The sequence below is a fragment of the Amia ocellicauda genome, chromosome 10, assembly GCF_036373705.1.
Source record: "Amia ocellicauda isolate fAmiCal2 chromosome 10, fAmiCal2.hap1, whole genome shotgun sequence".
Classification (NCBI taxonomy): domain Eukaryota; kingdom Metazoa; phylum Chordata; class Actinopteri; order Amiiformes; family Amiidae; genus Amia; species Amia ocellicauda.
This window is the reverse complement of record NC_089859.1, coordinates 19,520,523-19,543,936: the sequence shown is the minus strand read 5'-3', so window position 1 is coordinate 19,543,936 and position 23,414 is coordinate 19,520,523. Positions and strand designations below refer to the sequence as shown.

General features: G+C 46.0%; 2 protein-coding genes across 4 annotated transcripts in view; one reads left to right on the top strand and one right to left on the bottom strand.

Annotated features, from left to right (window-relative positions):
- The window catches only part of adam22 (ADAM metallopeptidase domain 22), a 66,609-nt gene that overhangs the window by 28,324 nt on the left and 14,871 nt on the right, over nt 1-23,414 (top strand). For all 3 annotated transcript variants that reach the window (XM_066715411.1, XM_066715410.1, XM_066715409.1), the window contains exons 7-24: nt 6,022-6,091; nt 6,618-6,685; nt 7,207-7,281; nt 7,703-7,774; nt 8,631-8,797; nt 9,079-9,163; nt 9,841-9,931; nt 10,025-10,076; nt 14,689-14,788; nt 15,140-15,211; nt 15,444-15,536; nt 16,082-16,162; nt 16,630-16,680; nt 16,838-16,901; nt 17,017-17,122; nt 17,542-17,661; nt 18,859-19,027; nt 21,340-21,451. In XM_066715411.1, coding sequence (XP_066571508.1) covers nt 6,022-6,091; nt 6,618-6,685; nt 7,207-7,281; nt 7,703-7,774; nt 8,631-8,797; nt 9,079-9,163; nt 9,841-9,931; nt 10,025-10,076; nt 14,689-14,788; nt 15,140-15,211; nt 15,444-15,536; nt 16,082-16,162; nt 16,630-16,680; nt 16,838-16,901; nt 17,017-17,122; nt 17,542-17,661; nt 18,859-19,027; nt 21,340-21,451 — 1,648 coding nt within the window. The remainder of the gene's footprint in view (nt 1-6,021; nt 6,092-6,617; nt 6,686-7,206; nt 7,282-7,702; nt 7,775-8,630; nt 8,798-9,078; nt 9,164-9,840; nt 9,932-10,024; nt 10,077-14,688; nt 14,789-15,139; nt 15,212-15,443; nt 15,537-16,081; nt 16,163-16,629; nt 16,681-16,837; nt 16,902-17,016; nt 17,123-17,541; nt 17,662-18,858; nt 19,028-21,339; nt 21,452-23,414) is intronic.
- Nucleotides 1,360-5,053, bottom strand: cldn12 (claudin 12). Its single transcript, XM_066715413.1, has 2 exons — nt 4,937-5,053; nt 1,360-3,726 (listed from the first exon to the last, which is right to left on the bottom strand). Exon 2 carries the CDS (start codon nt 3,717-3,719, stop codon nt 2,715-2,717), a length of 1,005 nt encoding a protein of 334 aa, XP_066571510.1. The 5' UTR covers nt 3,720-3,726; nt 4,937-5,053; the 3' UTR covers nt 1,360-2,714.

Below are 23,414 nucleotides of genomic sequence, written 5' to 3'. Positions count from 1 at the left end.
TATTGGAGCTCCGTCTCGCCCAGTGAAACCGCCTTTCCACAGCTGTGTTTGATAGTGTTTCTTGACCCCAATGAGGAATTTTGCGGATTTCACATCAAAGGGCCGGGCTGTGCGTCAAGTCTGCGCTGCCTTTGACCAACACTCTTCACAACACACGGTTAACCACATCCAGCACCAATATCGCAGAAGGGTAGTTTTGATTTTAGTTTTTTAAGGCTTTGAAAGCTACAATACTGAATTAGTAAGATGCTTTGGTTTGTGAAAAAGAAATGCATTTTATGTATGAATTGATTTTAAATATGAAAACTTAATTTCGAAGACGAAAGCAGACCGATGGATGGTGAGATGATCCTGTGGATATCAGGGGCTTGTACGTGCTCCTTCAGCCTGAGCGTGTTTGTTTTTCAGCATCGGCACACTTTGGACCGTCTCTGCACTCTGTCGGACACGGCCGTCACACACGCAACTGACAGCCAACGCTTTCTGGGTCAAACCAGCCTGATAGACGTCACAATGGCACTGGTGCCACAAGACATGAATACTGAATGTCCGACTCTGGAGGCTGAAGTGTAATTAATGCACACATCACAGGAATTCTTAACTGAAAGAAACACTTTGTTACAGGAGGAGCTGCTCAGCCCAAAGTGCTACTCAGGCCATACTTTTAGGGGGGACTGGTGCTGCTGAGTGGCCGAGGGGGATGGGCGGGGGTGCTGCTGATTTTTATATGACCACAGTCATTTTGATTTGCCATATTCATTATGAATTGAAGTTTGGCAGGTGTGGAATGTCTTATTTTAATGTTCGTCAGACCTGCACCCCCGTCTCAGAAACCCTGTTCTGACAGTCTGAGACTCTCAGGGGTGTGTAGTCCCTGGTTGAGACCCTGCTGTAAATATATGAATCAGAGGTGGCAGGATGTCTCAGCCTGCTCTTGTTCTTTAAGTCCCTGGATCACTCCTGTATCTTGCACTGAAGGGACGGCCATCAACCCTATACCACCGCACAGCAGACGACTGGGGGAGTGTGTAGTGAGGCAGGCTGGCAGTGTCCACTGTACGTTGTGTGCGTTGCCTGAAGTGGGCATTTCAGACGCGCAGCTTCAGCGTGTCAGTTTCCCTGAACACGCACTTGTCTCAGTCTTATCGAGAGACACACTGTGTGTGGTGGTGCACTTGTGAAGACTGAGTTTTCACTCATTGTGTGATTGAATCGGTTAAAGGTGGTAGAAAATTGCTTCCAATTGTTTTGCGGTTCTGTTCTTCAGGCTCTGTCAATGAGGATAATCGTACAATGACTTTGTTTGTTTTCAGGTTTTAACAATCAGAAATGATGACAAAATGAAGACAGGAGGGGGGGTTTGGCTCAGTACGAATGTGTTTATTCCCTTAATGACACCTGTAAAAGGCAACTCACTTACAAGCAATTACACCAGCATTGTCATATAATCACAGCAGACACATTTCACTCGATGAAGTCATACAGTGCAAAGGGTTCACACACCGCATCAGCACATACTGAGGCACGAGAGAACAAAGACGCATCTCTGGGGTGATGTCAGTTCCCTAAACTGGATCACCTGCGATAAGCAGACCGTTTAACACATCACTGGCAGGCTTTTAAAACATTCACACTGGATACAGCCGGCTGTTCAGATACAAGATGCTCGTCTGAGAGAAGAAGTAAGACATTAATATTCACGTTATAACCTACGCAGCTTGCACTTCCACTGTTTGTCACATTTGTGGACCAGTTTCTGTGTCAGTGGATTAATTTGGAGCAGAAATCTGGAGGGGTGTGTGGTCCCATTTCTGAACACAAAACCTCGCGCGATAACAGACTGGGACGCTGCCATCCCACCTGCCTCCTCCTCCTACGCTGCGTTAAAAATAAAATGACAAGATGGTTTCCATTGTCAAAGTGAAGCTGCTTAAGGCACTGATCCTGAAACACCATGAACATTTTACAGACGTCCAGTTAGAGGAATGTAGTGATTGGTTACAGTACGAAATCTGACTTTCATTGGCCTTCAAATACAATTTACAAAAATCTAAACTGAAGATTATTCAGCAGTTAAAAATGTTTATAGTGACTAGAGGTACATACTTTATAAGTAAATACATTCAATATTATACAGGAATGTTGTGAATAGGTTACAGTCTGTTAGTTTAAACGTGTATTAGAACTATTCTACTATATTGTGCAAATATTTACAAAAAATAAAGGCAATAGAAAATATCAAAGCACAGTGAATATAAAAAGCGATTACAATATTATAACACATTGCTGTTCTTCAGACTCTTCACTGATTTAACACACGCACAAAGGCACGGCAATAGTTAAGGAATGTAACAATTAACTCACTGGTCACTTCACGTCTCTGTACATTTCCATAGTGTTACAGAAGTCACTTCCTGAAGGAATACATTCTCAGGGTGTAGTTACTCAGGCGTCGTGTAAATCTCATATCTGTGCTGCAATCTTTCAGAAGTCCTGATCAAAGCTTCAAGGTTTAAAATAGTTTTTGTCAGGTCTCAGCTAATTTCTTAAGAAACCGTCACAATCTCATATTGGATAAGTAGGGGGGGGGAACCAGGCACGGGCCTGTTTCGTTCTGAAAAGAAGGTTTTGATGATTTTAATCCATTGGGTTGGAAAAAATATAAAATAAACTTGACCTGGAGCGGCAAAAGGAAAATAACTGTCCAGAGGTGCTCAGCGCTCCTGAGAGAGCACGGGGATGTCGATCTCGATGGTGGAGAGCCGGGAGCGCGTGGAGTAGCGGGGGGAGAGATAGCTGGGGGAGCCATAGGACTGGGAGGCGTAGCTCTGACGGGCATAGCTCTGGGGGACGCTGGCCTCAGAACCGTAGCCCTCGGGGGCGGAGATCTGAGACATGTAGGTGTGAGGGGCGGATGTCTGCTGGGGGGCCTCCTGCAGGGCCAGCATGTGAGGGGGGTATCCGTGGACGTATGCCTGGTTGGGGACCTGAGCAGCGAACTGTGGCGGGACATAGGTCTGGGGGGGGAACACGGGGGAGGCGTAGCCGCCAGAGGGGGGGAAGCCATGTGCGACAGGGGGCTGGGACTGCAGGGGCAGCCACAGGGGGGATGGCAGGCCCTTGCACATGCAGTACCACAGGAATAGCAGGAGGGCTGCCAGGAGCAGGCCCCCTGCCCCGCCGATGGCGACGTACACCGCGAAGTCCACCGAGAACAGCGGCCCGAACTTCTGGTTCAGCTCTGCGGTGCTGAAGAGGAACCAGACAGATGGGGCCATGGACACGCCCCCTGCCAGGAAGTACAGCACACCGGCCACCAGGTGGCAGCCCACACTGTTCACCAGGCACCGCTCCGCATTCACGTCTGCCTCTCCGGGGCAGCAAGTCGTTTTGCACATGCCAGTCATGCCCAGCAGCAGCGAGAGGGAGGAGAAGAAGATGCTGACTGGGAGGGCGAACTGCAGCACCCGCAGGTCCAACTGGTCCACTTTGGAGTACCACTCCGAGTCATAGATCAGGCAGCCGCTGCTGCCGTCCTGACGTACGCACTTGGCCCACAGCCCGTCGTAGATGGTGACGTTCTTGGCGTTCTTGTTGAAGGTGCTCAGGCTGGTCACCCTCCACTGGGGCACCAGGGTGGCCGTAAGCAGCGCCCCCAGCGACAGCAACGCCACCACAAAGGCCAGGGCGGTGGTGGCATGGATGTCTCGGCAGGACATGGCGGCCCTGTGGAAGGAGAGAGACCTCAATATGCGTAGAGCTTGGTGGTGGACTTTTTTCATGGCCCCATCTTTGCACAGACATGCTTGACTGACACTTTAATGCACAGACAGAACCGCAAGTTCATAAACAATAATTATGGGACAAGCATTCATCACCTGCAGCCCAACAAGAGGGAGTCTCTGCAGTTCGGTTTCCACCCTAAAGAGCTCCTCCTGTAAGTGTGGAGCACAAAGCACCCAAGCAATTGGCAGCCAATGCACATTAGAGGAAAAGCTGCTGTGTTTCCATCCTGAAACTGGTTTATGCAGCAGATCCTGAATGCAAATGAATTCAGCGAGACACTGAGGAGTAACACTCACTCTGAACTTACATAATACTCAGCCAACAATACAGCTGCCCTCAGTACTATGTACAGTATATTGTTATTAATAATAATTATTGCATTCTATGAAGTCACATCTGTACACTTTCTTATTGTCTGTTTCTGTCTGGGAGAGGTGGTGTACATGACGTGTCAAACCCCACCATCTTCCTGTCCGCCCGCAGTGTATCTGTAGGAGAAAGACATCGTGTTTCTGTGTCTGGGATGTAGGGCACCATTGTGTTACTGTGCATCTAGGATTTAGGACCCGTATTGTGTTTGTGTGTCTCTGGGATGTAGGACACGCATTGTGTTGCTGTGCGTCTGGGCCGGAGGGGGAAACGCATTGTTTACGTCTCTGTGTCCGCCCTCCATGATTAACGCAGCAGTGATTTAATATGGAAGCTGATATTCTGATACAATCACAGCAGAAGAGAGGGGTGAACATATTACTATTATTATTATTATTAATAATAATAATAATAATAATAATGCATTGCAATGGGACAGGTGAAGACTGTAGTGGTTGCTGGCCGGAAGTGGGTTAACTGTTTGTAAACAGATGCAGCAGAACCGCACTGCTGTTATATTAACCCCTAATAATCCGCGCCAGACTGCAGCTCACACGCAACGCATCTGAGACTAAAGACACGACGTGTGAAGCCGCGGGTTTGTTTTCCAGCGCCGATTAATGCTCCTTTTACCGGAACCTCCCCCAGACTGCAGACTATACCTGTTGATCTCCATCTTAACGTGTAACTCTGGGCGGCGGACAGGCGAGCCATTGCGGGCAGACACGGCCGCCTCGCCCGGTTAAACCGCGACGCGGAGCAAGAGGCGAGATCTACACACCTGTCTCTCGGTCGGTGAGGCGGCCCGGGTCCGGTGTTTCACTCCAGCATGTCCAGCTGCGTGTCGTCGCTCCTGCTCGGCTCAGCCTCGTTTCCGGTTCTGCTTCTTCCGGGCGGAGTCTTCCCTCCCCGCGCGGCATGGGAAAACCGTGACGTCACCCGGCTCGTCCTGGGAAAGCGGTGACGTCACTCGCACGCTGGTGTCTGCGGTGTCGCTGGTGTAGAATTAATGATTTGTGTTGACCTATTAAAACCAAAAATACATATTCATAATGTTCTGTAGCACCGGGATTATAACATTTCTCCTGGGAATTGTACTCGTGTAGTAAAGCTCAATAATATTGTGCCGTTTTTTAATAAAATAGAACAAAAACTCCTGTACGAAAGCGAGAAAGGAAACTGGAGAATCCTGGGAAGTACTTCATATTCTGTAATGTTTAAGTTTATTATGTTCCAAAACTGTATTTGTTATAATATTACACAAAATGCACCCATGTGTGAAGTAGGCTCTATTTGTCCCGGATTTTAGAGCATTTTACTGTGTTTGGATGACATTTCTACTTTATTAATTTAATGTGTATAATACATTCATAATACATAATAATTAATTACATAATACATGTTAATTAATTTTAATTGTCCTCAGTTACTGTTCCACTTCCTATGATTTTGTGACCTCTACTGGCTTTGTAAAGAACTGCATTATATTTTTAAACTTTATAATATGTGTTCATTTTGAATACTGTTTTATAGAATTGTGTGAGAAAGGGAGTTGATTGAGATTTGCCAGGTTTGTTTATGTTTTTAATCTGACGAATCCAGCTCTACATGTTGTTGAAGTCCAGCAGTACTCCAGTCCTCATTGACCGACTGTGTATAGGTCCACATTAGGTGGCCATGTATCTCCTTTGGAAGATTTGGGTGGAAAAGCGAATAATAATAACAAAATGTGAAAAGGTCCAAGGGGGGTAAATACTTCCTATAGCCACTGTATATAATATTTACACAGGTATACATGAATATTTGCCCTGATATTTTGCCAGTCCACTACTTTAATAAAACTTGTCTTCCAATGTTGTTTTTTAGGAAGATTTGCACATTCACATGATCTACAAATCTTCCGGTCTTGAGGCGCCACTGGATTTATTTTCATCTGGTAAGCTTCAGTAATAAGGAATTACTTTTATGAAGGGACAAGCCCAGCTGATACCTTTTCGTTAACCCTCTCTATCTCATACGAGTTGACAAAGTGAAAGTGCAGTAAATGGGTAGAGAGAGAGAGGCACTTGTACAACAGTCACTGGGGTCCAGGACTCATAGAGCTGGTTTACAGAAACTCAGCCCTTGTACTTCACTGTGATGGAGCTTTTCTCCACGAAACAAGATAAAACTCACATATTAAGAAAAGTAGTCTATCTTTAATGGAGATAGACCAGAATGCAGAAGTTTGTTTCCAAGGTGATAAGAGATGTGCGGGTCCTATAAAGTTTTCAGTGTGTATGAGCTGAGACTCTGTGAACTCGACACGGGCTCTGAGGTCGGACTTGCTGACTAAACTCGCTCTGCACTTGCTGTCGAGGCACAAAGCTGCGCAGTGACTCTCTCAGCGGATGTGTTGTGCTATGTGAGCTACACTTTTCTGCTATTTTGAGCAGTGCTGCTGCTGTTGTGTTTTTTGTTAGATGTCCCCAAAACGGAAGGTCAGCCCCCCCCTGTTTTCAGGAGCGTCCATCGCCGCAGAAAGAGACAGGTAGGTGTCAGCTCTGTGATGCTTTGCAGCTTTTAAATGACCAGTCAAGGCACTGTGATGAGTAGACATTCATAATGAGGCTCTCAACACCTCAGTCATGGCATTTGCATTTTACTTTCAGTGGCACCTGATATAATTGGTTTGTGATTAATTTATAGTGTCATCTACCTTGAGAGAAATACTTGAGTCTTATACTTTTATAAACCTGTTTCAGCATTGTGAGTTGAATGACCAGCAGACTGGAGTTGTTCTCCTTTGTCTGTACGAGTTACTGATTCCCCTGTTAGAAACTCCCCACATGACTGCAGAAACAGAGCTGAGGACAAATGAACAGAAACACAGTGTATTCCTTACTGGGCCCATTTGGACTGAGCTGCTAAAATAAAATACAAACTAAAATAAAATAGACATGTTAGCTTCCCCCATTCCCTGGAAGAAAAAAAAAGGAAAGAAACACTGAACAACACGTCAGCTTTCCTCTCCTCAGTCATTTGCTCAGCACAAACTGCCTTGCCTTGCAGGTGTCTCAGGTTCCTCACAGCGTTGAGGACGAAACCAAATACGTGGAGCTCATGATCATCAACGACCACCTGATGGTAAGAGGGAAGGGCCCACGTCTGGTAGGAGAGGAGGAATGCCACTCGGCACATGGTGTCAATGGACTGAATGGTTTACCTGCTGCTTTATGCACATCTGGGCTGCGTTGCTCCAGTTTACACCACAGCGCATGCAGCCTTGTTCCACCCTGAGCTGCTAACTGCCTAATTAGGACCATTATTGTCTTGACTGGACCAATTAAACTGCATTTTTCCACCTGTACACCATGCTGCTCTGAACTCTGACCTGCTCTCAGCTGTGCAGCCCTGATCTGCAGTGTGGCAATATGTGAGGTCCAGAGACTGTTGAACATTGTAGAGAGTGACTGTAAACAGCTGCCCAACGGACTTAGTGTTTCTGAAATGGCAGAACGTCTTGCGTTGAAGATAATGGTTTGTGTTTGTTTGCTTGTTTTTACAGTACAAAAAGCATCGCCTGTCTGTTGGTCAGACTAATAACTACGCCAAGTCTGTCGTGAACATGGCTGATATAGTGAGTATGAAAACATGTGACAAGACATGTTGTTTTATTGCCTTCTAGTTCGTAAGTAAATATCCACAATTGAAAGAGAGAGAATACAAATATTCACCAGGGAAGCACAGCTACTTGAAAAATGTGCTGTTTTTAATATGCTGAGGCCATATCTTCTGAGCTGGTTTACAGGGTCAGTCGACCAGTGAGTGTTTGTCTAATTTCCCATCAGAAAGAGAGCTGTGGATATGAGGTTTATACCCAGCATAATAGGACTGTAATTCTCAGTCTGACCCCCTTTAACGACATTAAAAATCATGACCAATTCTCACCACTCCTGCACTGAGATAAACCATTGAAAATTACACTTGTTTCTTTCTCCTCGCCTGACGTTGTGTGATCGCCAGGGATTTGTGAACGAGTGGAGAATCCAGTGATCTCTAGTTTGACACCTGGCAATTTTTAATCCCATTCATGTACAAGCTAAGTGGATTACCACCATCCACGTTTAATTCCAGACAGCATTAGGACTTAAGACTTGACAGAAGATTCGGCCTGTTTAACGGCATGATCGCAGAGCCCACAGTATATAATGCTTTACTGCTGTAAGATAATCATCAATCCTTCACGGATTAATCCATTTACATACCTCTAGATCCCCTTATGAAAGTTTAGCACAGCTAGTTAATAGTCATTTCACAGTTTTCCCCCCATGATATGTCCATGCCTGTCCTTTGATTTACCAATGGTTCTGTCCTAGTTTACTTTATTATACCTGTCTGGGATTGCCCTGCGCTCAAGCCGCAGTGTGCCGCAGGAGAGCTCTCTGAGGGAAGTCGGGCTGTGATTAGTGTTGACTGCGATTGTTTGGCGTCAGATTTTCAAGGAGCAGCTGAAGACCAGGATCATGCTTGTGGCCATGGAGACGTGGGCTGCAGACAACCGCTTCAACATCGACGACAACCCCCTTGTCACCCTACGCGAGTTCATGAAGTACAGGAGGGACTTCATCAAGGAGAAGTGCGACTCGGTCCACCTGTTCTCGTAGGTATCTCTGGTGCGCCTTGCCAAACTCTGTGCCGACCTTGTGTCTCCTCCTCTGTGCCGACCTTATGTCTCCTCCTCTGTGCCGACCTTATGTCTCCTCCTCTGTGTCTCCTATGTAATGAACTCTGTGCTGACCATTGTGTCTCTTCCTCTGTGCCGACCTTGTGTCTCTTCCTCTGTGCTGAACTTTGTGTCTCCTCTGTGCTGAACTCTGTCTCTCGCGTTGCCTACTGCCCCAATACATTGCGGTTCTCCACTCTTTTCTTTTCTCTCCCCAGAGGGAACCGCTTTCACAGCAGCCAGGGGGGGGCCTCCTACCTGGGGGGCGTCTGCTCATTGACGAAGGGAGGTGGCGTTAACGAGGTACGACTGGAGACAATTACGCACCACGCCTGGCTGACGCACACAGCAGAAAATAAACACACACATCAATACAAATGACTAATGTATTTGTCATGTTTTTTCCAATCTACTTATTTTTACTCTTTCTGCTCAGTTTTGCCTGTGTTGTCAGATGGTCAAAGGATGTGAGAATATTGAAAGTCCAGAGAAGGCAATAAATCAGTGCCAGGATGTTATACATGTGAACAACCTGCGTCTCTTGGTTATAGTCCATTTTCTATCGGATTGATTAGTCCTGCAGTCGGTCATCAGTTGGGATTGTTGTATCCTCTCAGGTGTCATTTGTATTGAGGGTCAATGTTGACGAAAATTGGGTATTTGGAGTCGGAGATACACAGACAGTAATCAGTGATCAGAGTCTCCTCGTCTCCAAATCCCATCAACACCTCATACTCAATTCAAGTGACAACTGATGACTAAATACAAATGGTGTCTGATAGAAAGAAATTATTACAAATGAGGAGTGATCCCAGAACTGAGTGATCCATGACAAATGAACAGTGCAAACCCACGTGTGCGCACAGCTGACTCTTGAGGAGGGAGAAAGTCCCAACTTTGGGGCTGGACTGATCTGTATGCTGTAATGAGTCTATCAGATCTGGTTGTGTGTTTATGGTCTCTGTACTTGTGTTTTGCAGTATGGAAAGGCAGATGAGATGGCGATTACACTGGCACAGTCCCTGGGGCAGAATATTGGCATTTTCTCAGACAGGAAGAAGATGATCAATGGTTTGTGACTTTATAATGCCTTCAGGTCTCGATCCTCTCCTGCTTGTCAGACATGCTCTGAATAACAAAATATTATGTCCTTGTTCTTCTCAGGGGAATGCAGGTGTGATGATAAATGGTCTGGATGCATCATGGAGGATGTTGGGTAAGTTCAAGTGTCCTGAAAGTGTGGCTTTGACTGGCTTGTGGTTTCAGATGGACGTGATGTGAGAGAGTACAGAGTGAGATTCATACCTGGTTGTTTGTGTTTGTCGTGGTGAGACGCCTCTCATGATCAGGCGCTGTAACGATACATTACTGCGTCTGCAGGAGGTTGGAACTATCCTGTCATGATTTCGTTCTCTGCATGGTTTGGATTTACTCCCATTCCCCTGTGGGAGCTAAGCTTGGATTATATCCACTAACTGCCTCTCCCTGATCTGGGCTGGAATTGAATCTGAATATGGACCTCCATTCTAATGGCAAACTTTACACCTGATTCAGCTGCTGACGTTTCTGCCTTTTTGTGAATTTGTCCGAGGCAGCACCTCTAAAAACAAGGTGTTGTCGTTTGCAGTGAGAAGGGGATTAAAGTCTGGATTCCCTGACACTGACCCTCACAGCCAGGGGTCTTCATCCCAAATCACTCCCATCCAAACAGCAATCGTCTCGTCATCGGATTGACTCTTTCTGATACAGATCCCTTGAGGGGCTGGGGGTGTATCACACTGTGTAGCATTATGAATACTGATTCATTTCAATGTGCTTTTCTGGTGACAGTTGTGCCTGTTTACAAGGGTCAGAGAGTCGGAAAGGCTTTGCAACCAAAACTACACTAATGCTTCATAGATACCAATTGTAGAAACAAACTATTAATAACCAAACATCTTTTGATAGATGATCCTAATGGAAATGATCACATGATCCTACTGTGTACCCGTGTATAGTGAAAACCAAACACAAGTTTCTCATTGCACTCCACTAGGGGGCAGTTGGCACCAGGGTGTTTTCTGAGAACCAGAATTCAGATGAATACAGAAACACGGATCCTTCCAACCTCCTGCATTTCAATAAAAACAGTGTTAGTGAGGATTGTCAGAGAAGACAGAATACCGGGGATAAATGAGAGAAATAAAGCCCCTGTTTAAGTTAATCTATAAACACTTCCAGGAGTCTTATTGATTAAAGTCATGCTGCCATAGCTGGGGTGGGGACTACATGTCCTGTGGAGAAGGGAGTCCTTTCAACAGCAGCTTTTGTGTAGATCAGTCTTTAAAATGGATGTCGTTCACTACCTGTCAACGGAAATAACCTAAAATGTGCCATAACAAGGCCTGGCAAAATGTATTTAATGTCCCAGCCCAGGTCGAATAAGGTGTTAGAAATGTGTCGCAGCTTATGATGTGTGTGTGTGTGTATGTGTGTCTTTATCCCTTTTTAAAATCCTTTTTGCATTTCCCTTAAATCCCGAACGGGACAGCAGGTGAGCAGCAGCTTGGCGTTGAGCCTGCCTGCCGCGCAGCGCCGTCACCGCTTGCCTGAAAGGGTTGTGCCAATGGACCTCAGTTCATCACATCTACCTCCATCCCATCAGATAGATCAGGCCCCTGTGGCTTCGGTGCTCCGCCCAGCTTTTTATTCATTTAAGTTTGGGAGAAAAAATAAAAAAGGATACAGGCTAGCTACTAGTTCTGTATTGCTTTTTTGTTTGGTTTTGTTTTGGCTGATGTCACAGGCGAGAATGACTGACTGATGCTGAACACGGTATAAAACAATGTCTTGAGACTAAGTCCAGCTCCATCACTGGCCATTGGTGAAAGATCGACACGGACTGAATCCCAAGGTCCTTCTGGACTACATCTGTATAGAAGGGGCCCCCATCTTCCCCAGGACTCAATTACTGCTATAAAAATATCCACCCTGAATAATTTGTGTGCATTAGAGAGAAGTGATGCATCTTTTCTTTATAAACATGTCCAGAACCACCTGCAGTGTTATAGCAGTGGAGGTGTGTTTGTCTTTAACCGGTAGAACAGAAGGTCAGATCCAAAGACCAAATCCCTCTGTTCCCAGCTGAAGAGGGCCTCATGGTCCTGGCTGCAGTGATGAAAGTAGTAAAGATGACAATGTGGAATATAAGGTGCTAGGATACCTCTTCTCACTGGTTCAGTTATTACTTTCTGGTTCTTGTGTTCATATACTTTATTAAAAGTTTTTAAGAAGGTTGTTAATTTAGGTGTTCAGGGCGATTCAGTGCAGTTAGTTTTGGAGTAGATTTTTAGGCCATGAAAGCATTCTTCCCCCAGGACAAATCACGTAGGCCGTCTGCTTTGTGTGCATCATCAGAAGTCTTTGTCCTCACTGGCACAGGGGACATACTTGTATATGCATATAAACAAGCTGAAATCTATTTCCTATTATTAAATATCATGGTGCGGTAGTGAAAGAAAACAAAGGGTCTGATTGGCTTTTTATTGTCTCAGACTCGGTAGCCAGGCAGTAAGGAAAGCAATTAGTGGGTTGTTTCTTTTCAGACATAAGAGAATTGGAGAACAATGCTTGGGTAAAGTACCACAGGGACAGCAAGGCCTCCTTTGATTGAGTTGTAAATAGTGGTGGTGAAGTGTGTTTTTAAGGCTCTGATGTGGGCTTCAGGTAATGTTGTCTTTCATAGGCATTTCGACAGACATGCACTGTTTAAGGGGCAGCGCTGTAGGATGCCTAATGGACCGAGCGTTCGCTTCTCTGAGACGAGAGCTCTTGAGGATGTTCTTAAGCCAACTGTCAGAATTTGTTTCCCAGAGAGTGTGTCGTTTAATTAGCTCCTCATCCTGAATGAAGTGCGTCATATTCAAACGTGCACGGGAAAAGTATGGCTTTGTTGTTGTGATGAACCTGTGGTGAAACCTCTCTCCCTGTAAGAGGCCTATCAGTTGTCCAGAGAAACAGTGGCAGTGAACTGACCTTGAGCGCTGCTGCCCTTGTGCCAGTTTACTGCAAGTCACCACGAATCTACTGTTAATGAAGGAATGCAGAGTGACAAGAAGGTTAAGCAAAGATGGGAATAGTACAGTAACCCAGCATTCAAACCACAGACAAAACAGGGCAAAGCAAAGCATATACAACAACGCACACAACATGGGGAAATTGTGCTGTGCAGATGTGTCTGCTCTTCCTGAGGGTGGGACTGGGCTTGATGAGGCGGCTTCATAGTCTGAGGTTCAACAGGCCTGTTTCTCCTGTTCAAACGTCTCTGAATCTCACTTACTGCAGCACAGCGCTGCCCAATCCTGCATCCCCAGACTCGGTTCAGCCGCACAGCTACACTTACTGTCATGCATCCTAACAATGATCATTCTATGTTGCTTCATTGTGACCCATCCCATGTAACCCATGTCAACACAGAGGTGTCTCAGGAGATCTGGGACAGGCCAGCCATTGTCACAGAGTGCGATACCAGACAGGGACGAGCGGGTCAGAGCAGTTCACAACACCTGAAACAATCTGTCAGGCAGAACAGGCTGCAAGATATGTAGAATGTGAGCCTCCACTGGATGTGAAATGCTCCCTTCCAAACACAATGACTCTCACAACTAATCAGCGTTGTGTCTCTCTTTGTATGTTTGAGAATGCTTTGGGCTTCAGTGCCTAAAGGGCTTTCAAGAATATAATACGTTTGCTCTGTTTTTTCCCCTTGCAATTAATTTACGTGAATCGGAGTAAGTGAGCCGGTCCGGTCTGGTCCGCTCGATTTCACTGGGTCGGTTTTAAAAGAAGCGCCTGCCTGCAGCCAGCTTTGATCTTACATCTTTTAAAACCAAACCTGAGCTTTATGTGGGGCCCTCTGTCAAGATCATATGTACCTAATAAGCATCATGTGTCTTCTCTTTCACGTCTCTGTCCTCTAACTGTGCTCACACTGTGCTTCTCCAGCCTCTCTGCTGTAGTGTGTGTCTGATCCGCTGCCTGTTAAAGGGAAACCCTTCCCCCAACCCCCCCACATGACACGGACCGTGGAACTAACTGCAAAATCAAACCTGGCCAAACTGAGTCGCTGCCGGTTGTACAGTATGGGAGTTGGGTTTGGTTTGCTTCATACTGAATCAGAGAGCATTCCCCTCCACTTCTGAAACCAGTTGGCTTATTAATAGGCCTGTGTGGAATATCAGGAGTCCTCTTCTGGGGTACTGTCCTTTTCCATGTGACAGACAGCATGCATTTGTGGTGCAGAAACAACAAAGGTTTAAATTTCTCCTTTGTGTGCGTCACTACTGCAGACAAACTAACCTGAGACCCAGAGAGAGAGACAGACACAGAAAGAGAGAGAGAGAAACAGAAAGACACACAAAAAGAGACACAGAGAGAGAGAGAGACAAAGAAAGAGAGAGAATGAAACAATGCAGAACATATTAGAACCTGCTGCTGGTGATCTTGACAAAGCCAACGCACCTTGGCCTGTTTCAGTTGGGTCACAAGATGGCTCAATATTTTGCACTTGTTTGTATCCTTCAGTGCATTTACTGTTGGGCACACAAGGTGAAACATATTTCTGCTTTTCTTCAGCTTGTCTTCCACACCTGAGTGCGGTAAATTCAAGCGTGCGCTAACAGATAAATGGTCCGTTAACTTTGCACCCAAGGCGCTTTCGAGAAGCATTTGCAACGCATCTTAAACTATCTTAACCCCAGTTTAAGAAAACACTGTTGTTCTCTGAAAGCCTGCATGGAAATCAATCCAACTCTGCTTACAGGACTGTGCTTTTTTGTTGTTTCAAACAGCTTTTACCTTCCCAAAAAGTTTTCACAGTGTAACATCGAGGAATACCACAATTTCCTCAATAGCGGAGGAGGGGCCTGCCTGTTCAACAAGCCCACCAAGGTAACGTTTCAAACCTTGTGCAACTCAGTGACAGTGAAACGCTGACTTGTTGTCTCTCTGCGTGCCTCTGTTGTTTAGAATATTGAAACTCGCCTTGAACTGTGTTTCGTGACAACTGTACATCGCCCTGGGCAATGGCATCTGTTAATACATACTTAATTCATAATGTTAGAATCAGAAACAATAACATAGGGGATTAACTACTGTTTGTTCAATTACTGTGGAGTGGAGATAAGTTTATACAGCTACCAGACTGGTCATCTGATCAGCCACTGTGATTGGCTGTTTTTGACGGTCCTTCTGGCTGCTGTGATTGGCTGTGTGCTGACGGACCTTCACTCTGTTGTGCAGCTGCTGGACCCTCCTGAGTGCGGCAACGGGTTTGTGGAGCCCGGAGAGGAGTGCGACTGCGGGACTCCAGCGGTGAGGCGTCCCAAAATAAAATAAAATAATCCTGAACTGAAAAACAGGCAACTGCAGCCGATGCGGCTGAACATCCACATCCAACGCTGAACATCCACCAGCTGTGTTTATGCCCTTTGCAAATGCCATTAAACACATATCTCCTTTAATCCACATATTTACCCCTGGTGTCCAGTAAGTGTCTTGTCTCAGGCCCCAGCTGAGCATGTTGTTCTTTGTGTTTGTTGCTCAGGAGTGCAGTCTGGAGGGGGAGAGCTGCTGTAAGAAGTGCACACTCACGCAGGGGTCCAAGTGCAGCAACGGGCTGTGCTGCCGCAACTGCCAGGTACAGTGAGACCCCACTGACACCCGGCACCACCACTAACACATCGAATCAAATAACCAGAGGGCCTGAGGAGCGAGGAGACGGGTGATAGGAGGCCCCGTGGCCCTCGCCACTCATCTAGGTTCATGAATATACATATAGGAGCAATCTGCTTTCACTCTCACTGTCAATTATACGAGTCATTGATATGTAGAGGCACGGGCGTCCGCTCGTCTGCCTGACTAATCAGAGTGTTGACCGGCGGCCCATCGCTGCGTAACGCAGTGGCGCTACAGCAGGCTCTCCAGAGTGAAGTCTGAAGTGCAAACCTGACGCCTTTTGTTTCACTTTGAAACCAGGGATGGCTCAAGCGTCCCACTCACCCCCCTGCAGCACTCTGCTCCGTGTGTTTCCTGCTGTCACAATGTTGACACTGGAGACTTGTGCGCCAGCAAAGAGTTTCTCAATTAGCAGAAAACGATCCCATTGCTAAGACTGAGGGGGTGTGAGCAGAAAGGAGGTATCTTGTGTGGGTCTGTTTCAATCTGTCTTGCTCTGTTCGTCAGATGGAGTACTTGGGCGTGGTCTGCCGGGGCGCCGTGAACGACTGCGACATCCCAGAGAATTGCACCGGTAACTCCAGCCAGGTAGGAAAACACTGCCAGTTAATAATGATCATCATAATATCACTGGTGATGGTAGTGCCTGTAGTAGAAAATACACAGTACCTCTGCAACAACCCCAATAAACACCTCATTGGTGTTTATAAAACAGGACAAGAATTAATCAGAACTTTCAAATGTGTGTTTGAGGAGGACAAATAGGAAGAGAGAAAATAAAACCTGTAATGGTGTTTTTTCAAAAAAACAGTCTGGGAATCTCTGTCCCTTCTGACTCTGCCTGTTATAGATCTGAAATTATAGCATCTTTCTCATTGCCACTAACGTACCCCAGTCATATAATTTACAAGATTTTGTCCCCAGTTCTCAGTGAGCACATCTAGCACAAGTAAGGCGCTTAAACAAACTGGCAGTTCTGACAGACAGCAGCGTCATTTCATCACCCTGTCTAGCCCACACAGCTGTGAGGATAAATGTTTGCTTTTTCCCCACAGTGTCCGCCAAATGTTCATAAAATGGATGGATACACCTGTGAAAAAGAGCAGGTAAAATAATCTCAGATGTGAACTTGTTCTGTGCATCTTCCTTCATTGGCAGCAATTACTGTCATTCTCTATGCCATTTAAATATGTGTATATAAATGTACAGAGACTTCCTGTGAAGCGCAGAAGTGCACTGATTCTGCTTCTCCCCTGGTTTTAGGGGCGCTGCTTCAACGGAAAGTGCAAAACGAAAGACAGACAGTGCAAGTACATCTGGGGAGAGAGTGAGTAGCCGCTGCACATGTTTTCTAGCCAGATGTTTTCCTCTGCGGAGGGATAAACATTCAGACTATTTACGCATATTAAAGTTTGTGCCTGCATCTCTTATTTATGTTTTAGAAGCAACATCTGCAGACAAGTTCTGCTATGAAAAGCTGAACATCGAAGGGACTGAGAAGGGCAACTGTGGGAAAGACAAGGACACGTGGATTCAGTGCAACAAACAGTGAGGAGCTGCTGCGGCTGAGCTTTTCACTGGCAAACATCTGCTCTGCTGTGTTACTGTTGTCATCCGTTTCCAAACTCATTCGTCCTCATTCAATTGAAGGGTGTAAACATACAGGGGACACATACCTGCATTCTCACCTGAGAGGTTTCTGTGTCTGCTGTTCCATCACTGATTGCATCATTGCGTGTTTATTTGTTTAAGGGACACCTTCCTGTGCATTTGAATTAGCTGACAAACATCAGAGTGTCACTGAGTATCAAAGTAACAGGAACAAAGTTCTTAATCTGAAAGTAACTGACTACTTTCACCTTTTATGTGAGTTTGTTACACTTAATGGGTAACCGCTGAGGAAGAACAGGACGTGAGTGGAAAGCTTGAGTGGCTGACGGTGCCCCATGTTGTGTCTGTGTCTGCAGGGACGTGCACTGTGGGTACCTGCTCTGCTCCAACATCTCCCCGTCGCCCCGCCTGGGCGAGCTCGTGGGCGGCCTGACGTCTTACTCGGTAGTCCAGCAAAGCGCCGCCTTAGACTGCAGGTAACCACCGTCCCGCTGCGCTGGTGTCCCCTCTCAGGCCCACGTGTACCCCCGCCCCCCCCCCCCCCCCGGGTATCAATCATCCAGTAACACCCAATTGCCACGACACCCACTTCAGGCTTATGCTGATAATTAAGATGATCCTGACACGGCCATTTCTGATCAAATGCATCGGAACAATTGATCCGTATCAGTGATGCTGTGTTCACACTGCCATTTGATCAGGATCAAATTTCAGATGCCACTTCATTATATGCATATATTAAATTAGTCTTTTAGAACACAAAGACAATTTTCGATACAGCTTTATCTTGTTACGAATTATTCCAACAAGTAAACCCAACACACTTGTGCCCCGTTTCCACTGGCGGACGTGTCCGGACGTGTCTGGCCCCGGACAATTAAACGGTTGTTTCCACTGGTTAAGTGTCCGGACGCGTCCGTGTTTTGTGGACGGTTAACTTGCTGGTGCTAGACGTGTTCGTAAGCGTCCGTCCCGCCCGCTGAGGACATGATTCGCTATCAGCAGCGGAGGTGTGTGTTTGACTTGTACAGGGAAGAGATCAGATGCATAGTGTCGGAAGATATAATCTCAAGTGCCGAGTGCGATCTCAAAGATGGAGTGAAATCCACGTACAAAAACAATTCAATGTTTTACTGCTTACAGTTAATATCCGAGTGCATTAAACACTTGGATTTCACAGGACCGGTGCAGTGCACGGCATGGCACAGCACAGACGCTTAAGCCAGTGGAACCGAGGCATTGCATACCGAAACATTTTAAATTAAAATAGAATTATACATTTTTGCTAACATGAAATAGTAAGTCATTTCGTGTTAGTTTTAACAATATTTTAAATATATTATGGCAGTAGGGCAGTGTCTCTTATCTGCGCCACTGATGTGAAGGCTGTTTGTCTGCCCCTGTCTCTAAACACCTGCTACCTCAGTGCATGCTGGACTAGAGCTGGTTGCACGTTTACACTGCCAGGATCAAACATACTGATGCATTGGATCTGGATCAGAAATGGAAGTGTAAAGCACCTTTTTTCATTGCATTTTGCCTTTTAACGTGAAATTAAGTGGTATAACCAGTGTTGTGTGTTACAACCTGAAAAGGCACCCTGACCTCCAGCTCCTGTGTTTGTCTCCCAGTGGTGAGTGTGTAACGGCTATGTCTCCTGTCTCGTGGGGCAGCGGGGGCCACGTGATGATCGATGGCGACACGGACCTGGGCTACGTGGAGGACGGCACGGCCTGCGGCACCGACAAGATCTGCTTCAACCACCGGTGCCTCCCAGTGCAGGAGTTCAACTTCAGCACCTGCGCCGGCACCACAGACAAGAAGATCTGCTCCGGACATGGGGTACGCCTGCTGTCCGCGTCACGTTCACGGCATCACACTGTCACCGGAGGGGTCGGGAAAAGCAGGCTGTGTGGAAAACATACACTTAACAACTAAATAAAAAACAAATCAATTAAGTAGACATTTCAAACCAGCTCAGCCCCATGTGTCCCTCTGTAAGTGGACCACAGACACAGCGTGCTGATGAGGCAAGAGGCCAGTCTGCAGAAATGTGTGTTTCGTACAGGACACACCTTAGTGCTGTTGATTGTAGGTTGTCGAGGATTAGTTAACTTTCGAAAAGTTGTTTGCTTTCTTTTCTAGAATACGTTTTCTGTGTTTTACAGTCCAACGCAGCAAAACCCAAAGCATGAACACAGTCTCTCTATTCTCTGGTTTTTCGCTTTTAACGGAGATACAGAAATGTATTAAAACAGCTGAAATAGGTGTCGGCTGAATTTTTAAAGGACAGTAGACAAGCCCTGAGAAAACAGAATCCTGTGTCTGAATCTTTTATCTTATGTAATACTCTTAATTAAATAAAGATGGCCCAGCAAGCCTCACGTATGACTAAAATATTGATATGCATGATATGATAGTCATACATGTTTTATACTGTCTAATGTACGCTGAGTATACCTGAATGTGCTCCAATGAATCCGTTACTTTAACAAGGACATGAATAAACAAGTGATGAACTAAAGCCACACGTCTCTATAGGAGCAACGTCGGTTTTCCTGCCCATTCTTTGAAACGATATGATTTGCATTTTGCTCTTCACTTACATTAAGTTACTATTATATTGGACAAGCATGAGCGTATTAAGCGTCTGTGGAGAGTCTGTGCTTTGAGGGATGTTTTCCTGACTCATTAGTAAGCTACACACAGGAGGGTCACTGACTAAGTCATCCAGACGTCTAATGCAGCTCCTCTGCTGTTGTGTAAGGATACGGTGGCGTCCCTCTTGATCAAGAGACAATTGTTCGTTGTAATGCACACAAAACACAAGTGAATCAAACACAAATTGGTTTGATCTTTAAAGTACCGCTGTTCATACTTCACTCTGAAGTATATATATAATACTTTTTTAAAGAGAGGCGTTGATTTTCCAAGAAATTCAAGTGCAGGAGGTAATTGCAGACAGTCAGAGCTTCTTAAAGGGCTTTGTAATTACAAGTGTTTATGATGTGAGCTGGGAGCCGTTCCCCAGCGCAGTTCCTCACTGCCGGGCCTCAGGTCCTCCGACGCGAATCAGGTCCTGCTAACCCTGCTTTTATTCGGGTTTATTCAGGATCTCTCTCAGTATTTAATGTACAGAGTTTGGGCTCCTGTGCTGTCCTGCAGAGGCGTTTAAAATACTTAGATTTTCAGAATGTCAGTTGTGGGAATAAAGAGCCAGAGTGAAAACATGTCACTCAGAGACCCTTCATTAGGCTGCTATTCATGTTAATGTACAAATGAACTTTCATGACATGAACAATCACTGAGATAATGTTTCAGGATTCAGTAGCTGGGGAATTTCCTAACTTTAAATGTGTATTTTCTAACGCTTTAAATGTGCATTTACTAACGCATTTCCTAACGCTTTAAATGTGCATTTCCTAATGCTGTCACGCAGACATTGGGAAGCAACGATCGATCAGTTCTGTTGTGGATTATTTTATTTGTTGGAACAATGAGAGTGAACTGTAATCAGTTCAGGGACACATTGTTGGCTTGTTTATGAGGAATAACACTAAACACACAGGGAAATATGGCTCCTGTGACGTCGCCTCCCTGTTCCTCAATGTTAAGATGGATAATTGTTTTCAAACTGTATGAATGATGTTAATGGGGAACACATTGCTTCCGTCTCTGTGTCCCGAGTTGTCCAGACAGAGAGAGCAGTCGATCTGCATCCGTCCGCCCGCGGGTAACAGATGATTGTGCTGCTGTTGCTTAACTGCGTTTGTATTGACTGATGTGCAATGTACGAGTTGCGTTCGTCACTGCGAAGCGGCGCCGCTGACGGTCAGGGTCTCGTTCACTCTCCTGGAATATGAAGCTGGAAAACAAAACACTTTGATGAAAAAACAAACAAAGCAACACAATAAGCACCCAGAAATCAAAATGTGTGACTTCAATTAATTGCATTACTGCGGTTAAAAGCGTTGAAAGTACAAATGCTCATAAAATATTATCATTGTTATTAATAATAACAATATATAATTATGTCCATTACTATGACTTGGGATGTTTAGATGTTTTAAAGGACTGCTTTGCTTAATGACTGTATCTTCTATGTTCTTTCTTACTGTGTGTGTGTGTGTGTGTGTGTGTGTGTGTGTGTGTAGGTCTGCAGCAACGAGCTGAAGTGTGTTTGTCACTTGGGCTGGATGGGGGACGACTGCAACACAACCTCTCCCCTGAGCTACTTGGTTATCGGCCCAACGGTGACTGCGAACGGTATGTACCTCACTGTGTGCATTGTGTACAGACTGTGCACGCATTCTGAAATGCCTATAGAAAATATTATGAATCCGTTTGTTTGGCGCGTCTGTCTCACACCTAAATGTGCTCAAACCCTGGCACTGTGTCTAGCAGACCGTGCTGAACAGAACATGCTGGAAATGTTAAAGGAGCCGTTGAGGAGAACCTGAACATGATTGTGCTGCCGTGACACAGCGCGAGCCGATTGGGATTCCTCCCTGTGGTCTGATCGTGCGTTGTGAGTGGTGCTGCACACTGCCGAGTGCTGTGGTTATTTTGGGAGGACTGGGGCTGTAGACAGGGTCCCCACTGCCCAGCAGAGACTCGGGAGGGACACTTGCACAACTGGGCCTGCTAGAGGGATCTGCCCTTTCAGCTGAATCCAGCATTGATCTGAATTCCCTCTGGAGAGACGGTGATGTCACAGTCAGTGACGGCCCGCCTAGCGGCGCCGGTGTCACTGCAGACGTCTCGGACCCGCAGGAGCTGCGTGGGGTAAAGCCCTGCACAGGACTCAAATCTAGGCCCTAGCCCAGCCCTGGCCCGAGACGCTCAGGCCCCAGCCCGGCCCTTGTCCGACAGCTGATCACAATCTTGGCCCGAGTCCGACTGGAGCCCGTGTTTTTTTTGTTTTTTTTTCTTTCCCATTACACAGCCTATACTACTGTTGCAGCCATAATAGTTCAGTTTTGTTTTTAATGGCAAAGTAGTTATTTATTTTCGTTTCTTTATTAGGTTAATTTAGAAAAATGTTTGGAGCATTTTTTGTTTGTTAAAGTTTTTGTTTTTTAAAGTGACGACCAAGTGGCCAGCGGCCGACAGTGAGTTGATCACGTTTGATCAATTTAGCCCCTCAAATCAACACTTGACTTGCCTACAATAAAATCCATAGATATAAAACACTTCAAGCATATCACACAATGTTAGTTTAAATGTTTATTATCACCACCACAGTAATAAGGCATTTTTGACGAGCTGACCAGGCTGCTCTGCTGCTCGCAACAGCGTGAGGAACAACGAACAAACGGGCTGTACGATCTAAAATAAAACACGCAGGTTATCTTACCTCAAAAATCAAGGCGTCACCACAGAACATGTCCATTCTGATTTCCAATAGTTTCCAACAATTAGACTAATGAAAATAAAGTCCAATCAAACAAAAAACAAGACAGCCTCCTAGTCTTAACATGGCTACAGCCAGAAGAACAGTCTCTTACAGAGCATCGTGGAGAACAAGCCCAGCATCCACAGTCCAGTCCAGTCCTGTTTCTTCTGTCCTCTTCCAGCTGCGCTGAAGACACGCTGCCGCTGCCGGGGACACTAACACCGTGCGAGCCGGTCTGTGCAGGCGCGGTAGCTCTCGTGTTGTCCGTGGAAAACCTGTGTGCGTGTGTGTGCGTGAGCAGACTGTGTCATGCGTGTCAGTGTGATAGGTTATAAAACGTCTTTCTGCCTTTGTTTTACCATCATCAACTTCTCATAGTTTCTTTTAATGAATGAATGTCTAAAATATCAAAAGGAGGAGGAGCCTAAAACAGGCCCGATGCCCGGCCCGAGGGGTGTAAATAAGTCGTGGCCCGTCAGGCTCGGGCTGAAATGCAGGGCTCTAGCGCGCGGGACCTGTTCACCTCACAGTCATTTACTCTCCACACACCGAATGCAGGTCATGCGGCCCTGTCCTGTCACGCTCGGTTGAATCTGTTATCGTGGTGCACAAGACTTGTCTCCACATCTCTGGGGTTTGGAGGTTTGTGATGATTCCCTGCTGCCTTCTTCCGACATGACCACCACAGCCTGACACTCAGGGGCGCAGGAGCGAGGCGCCCAGCATGGGAAAGTGCCTGAAATCAGCCATGGTTTTCCATTGCGTCCCATGAGCTGCTCTTACTGGGGCTTGTGTGTCACACGGCTTCAGGATTTCCCATTTAGTGCAACAGTT

Excerpts from the sequence above, each read along its gene's own strand:
- cldn12 (XM_066715413.1), bottom strand. The coding sequence starts at position 3,719 with ATGTCCTGCCGAGACATCCATGCCACCACCGCCCTGGCCTTTGTGGTG.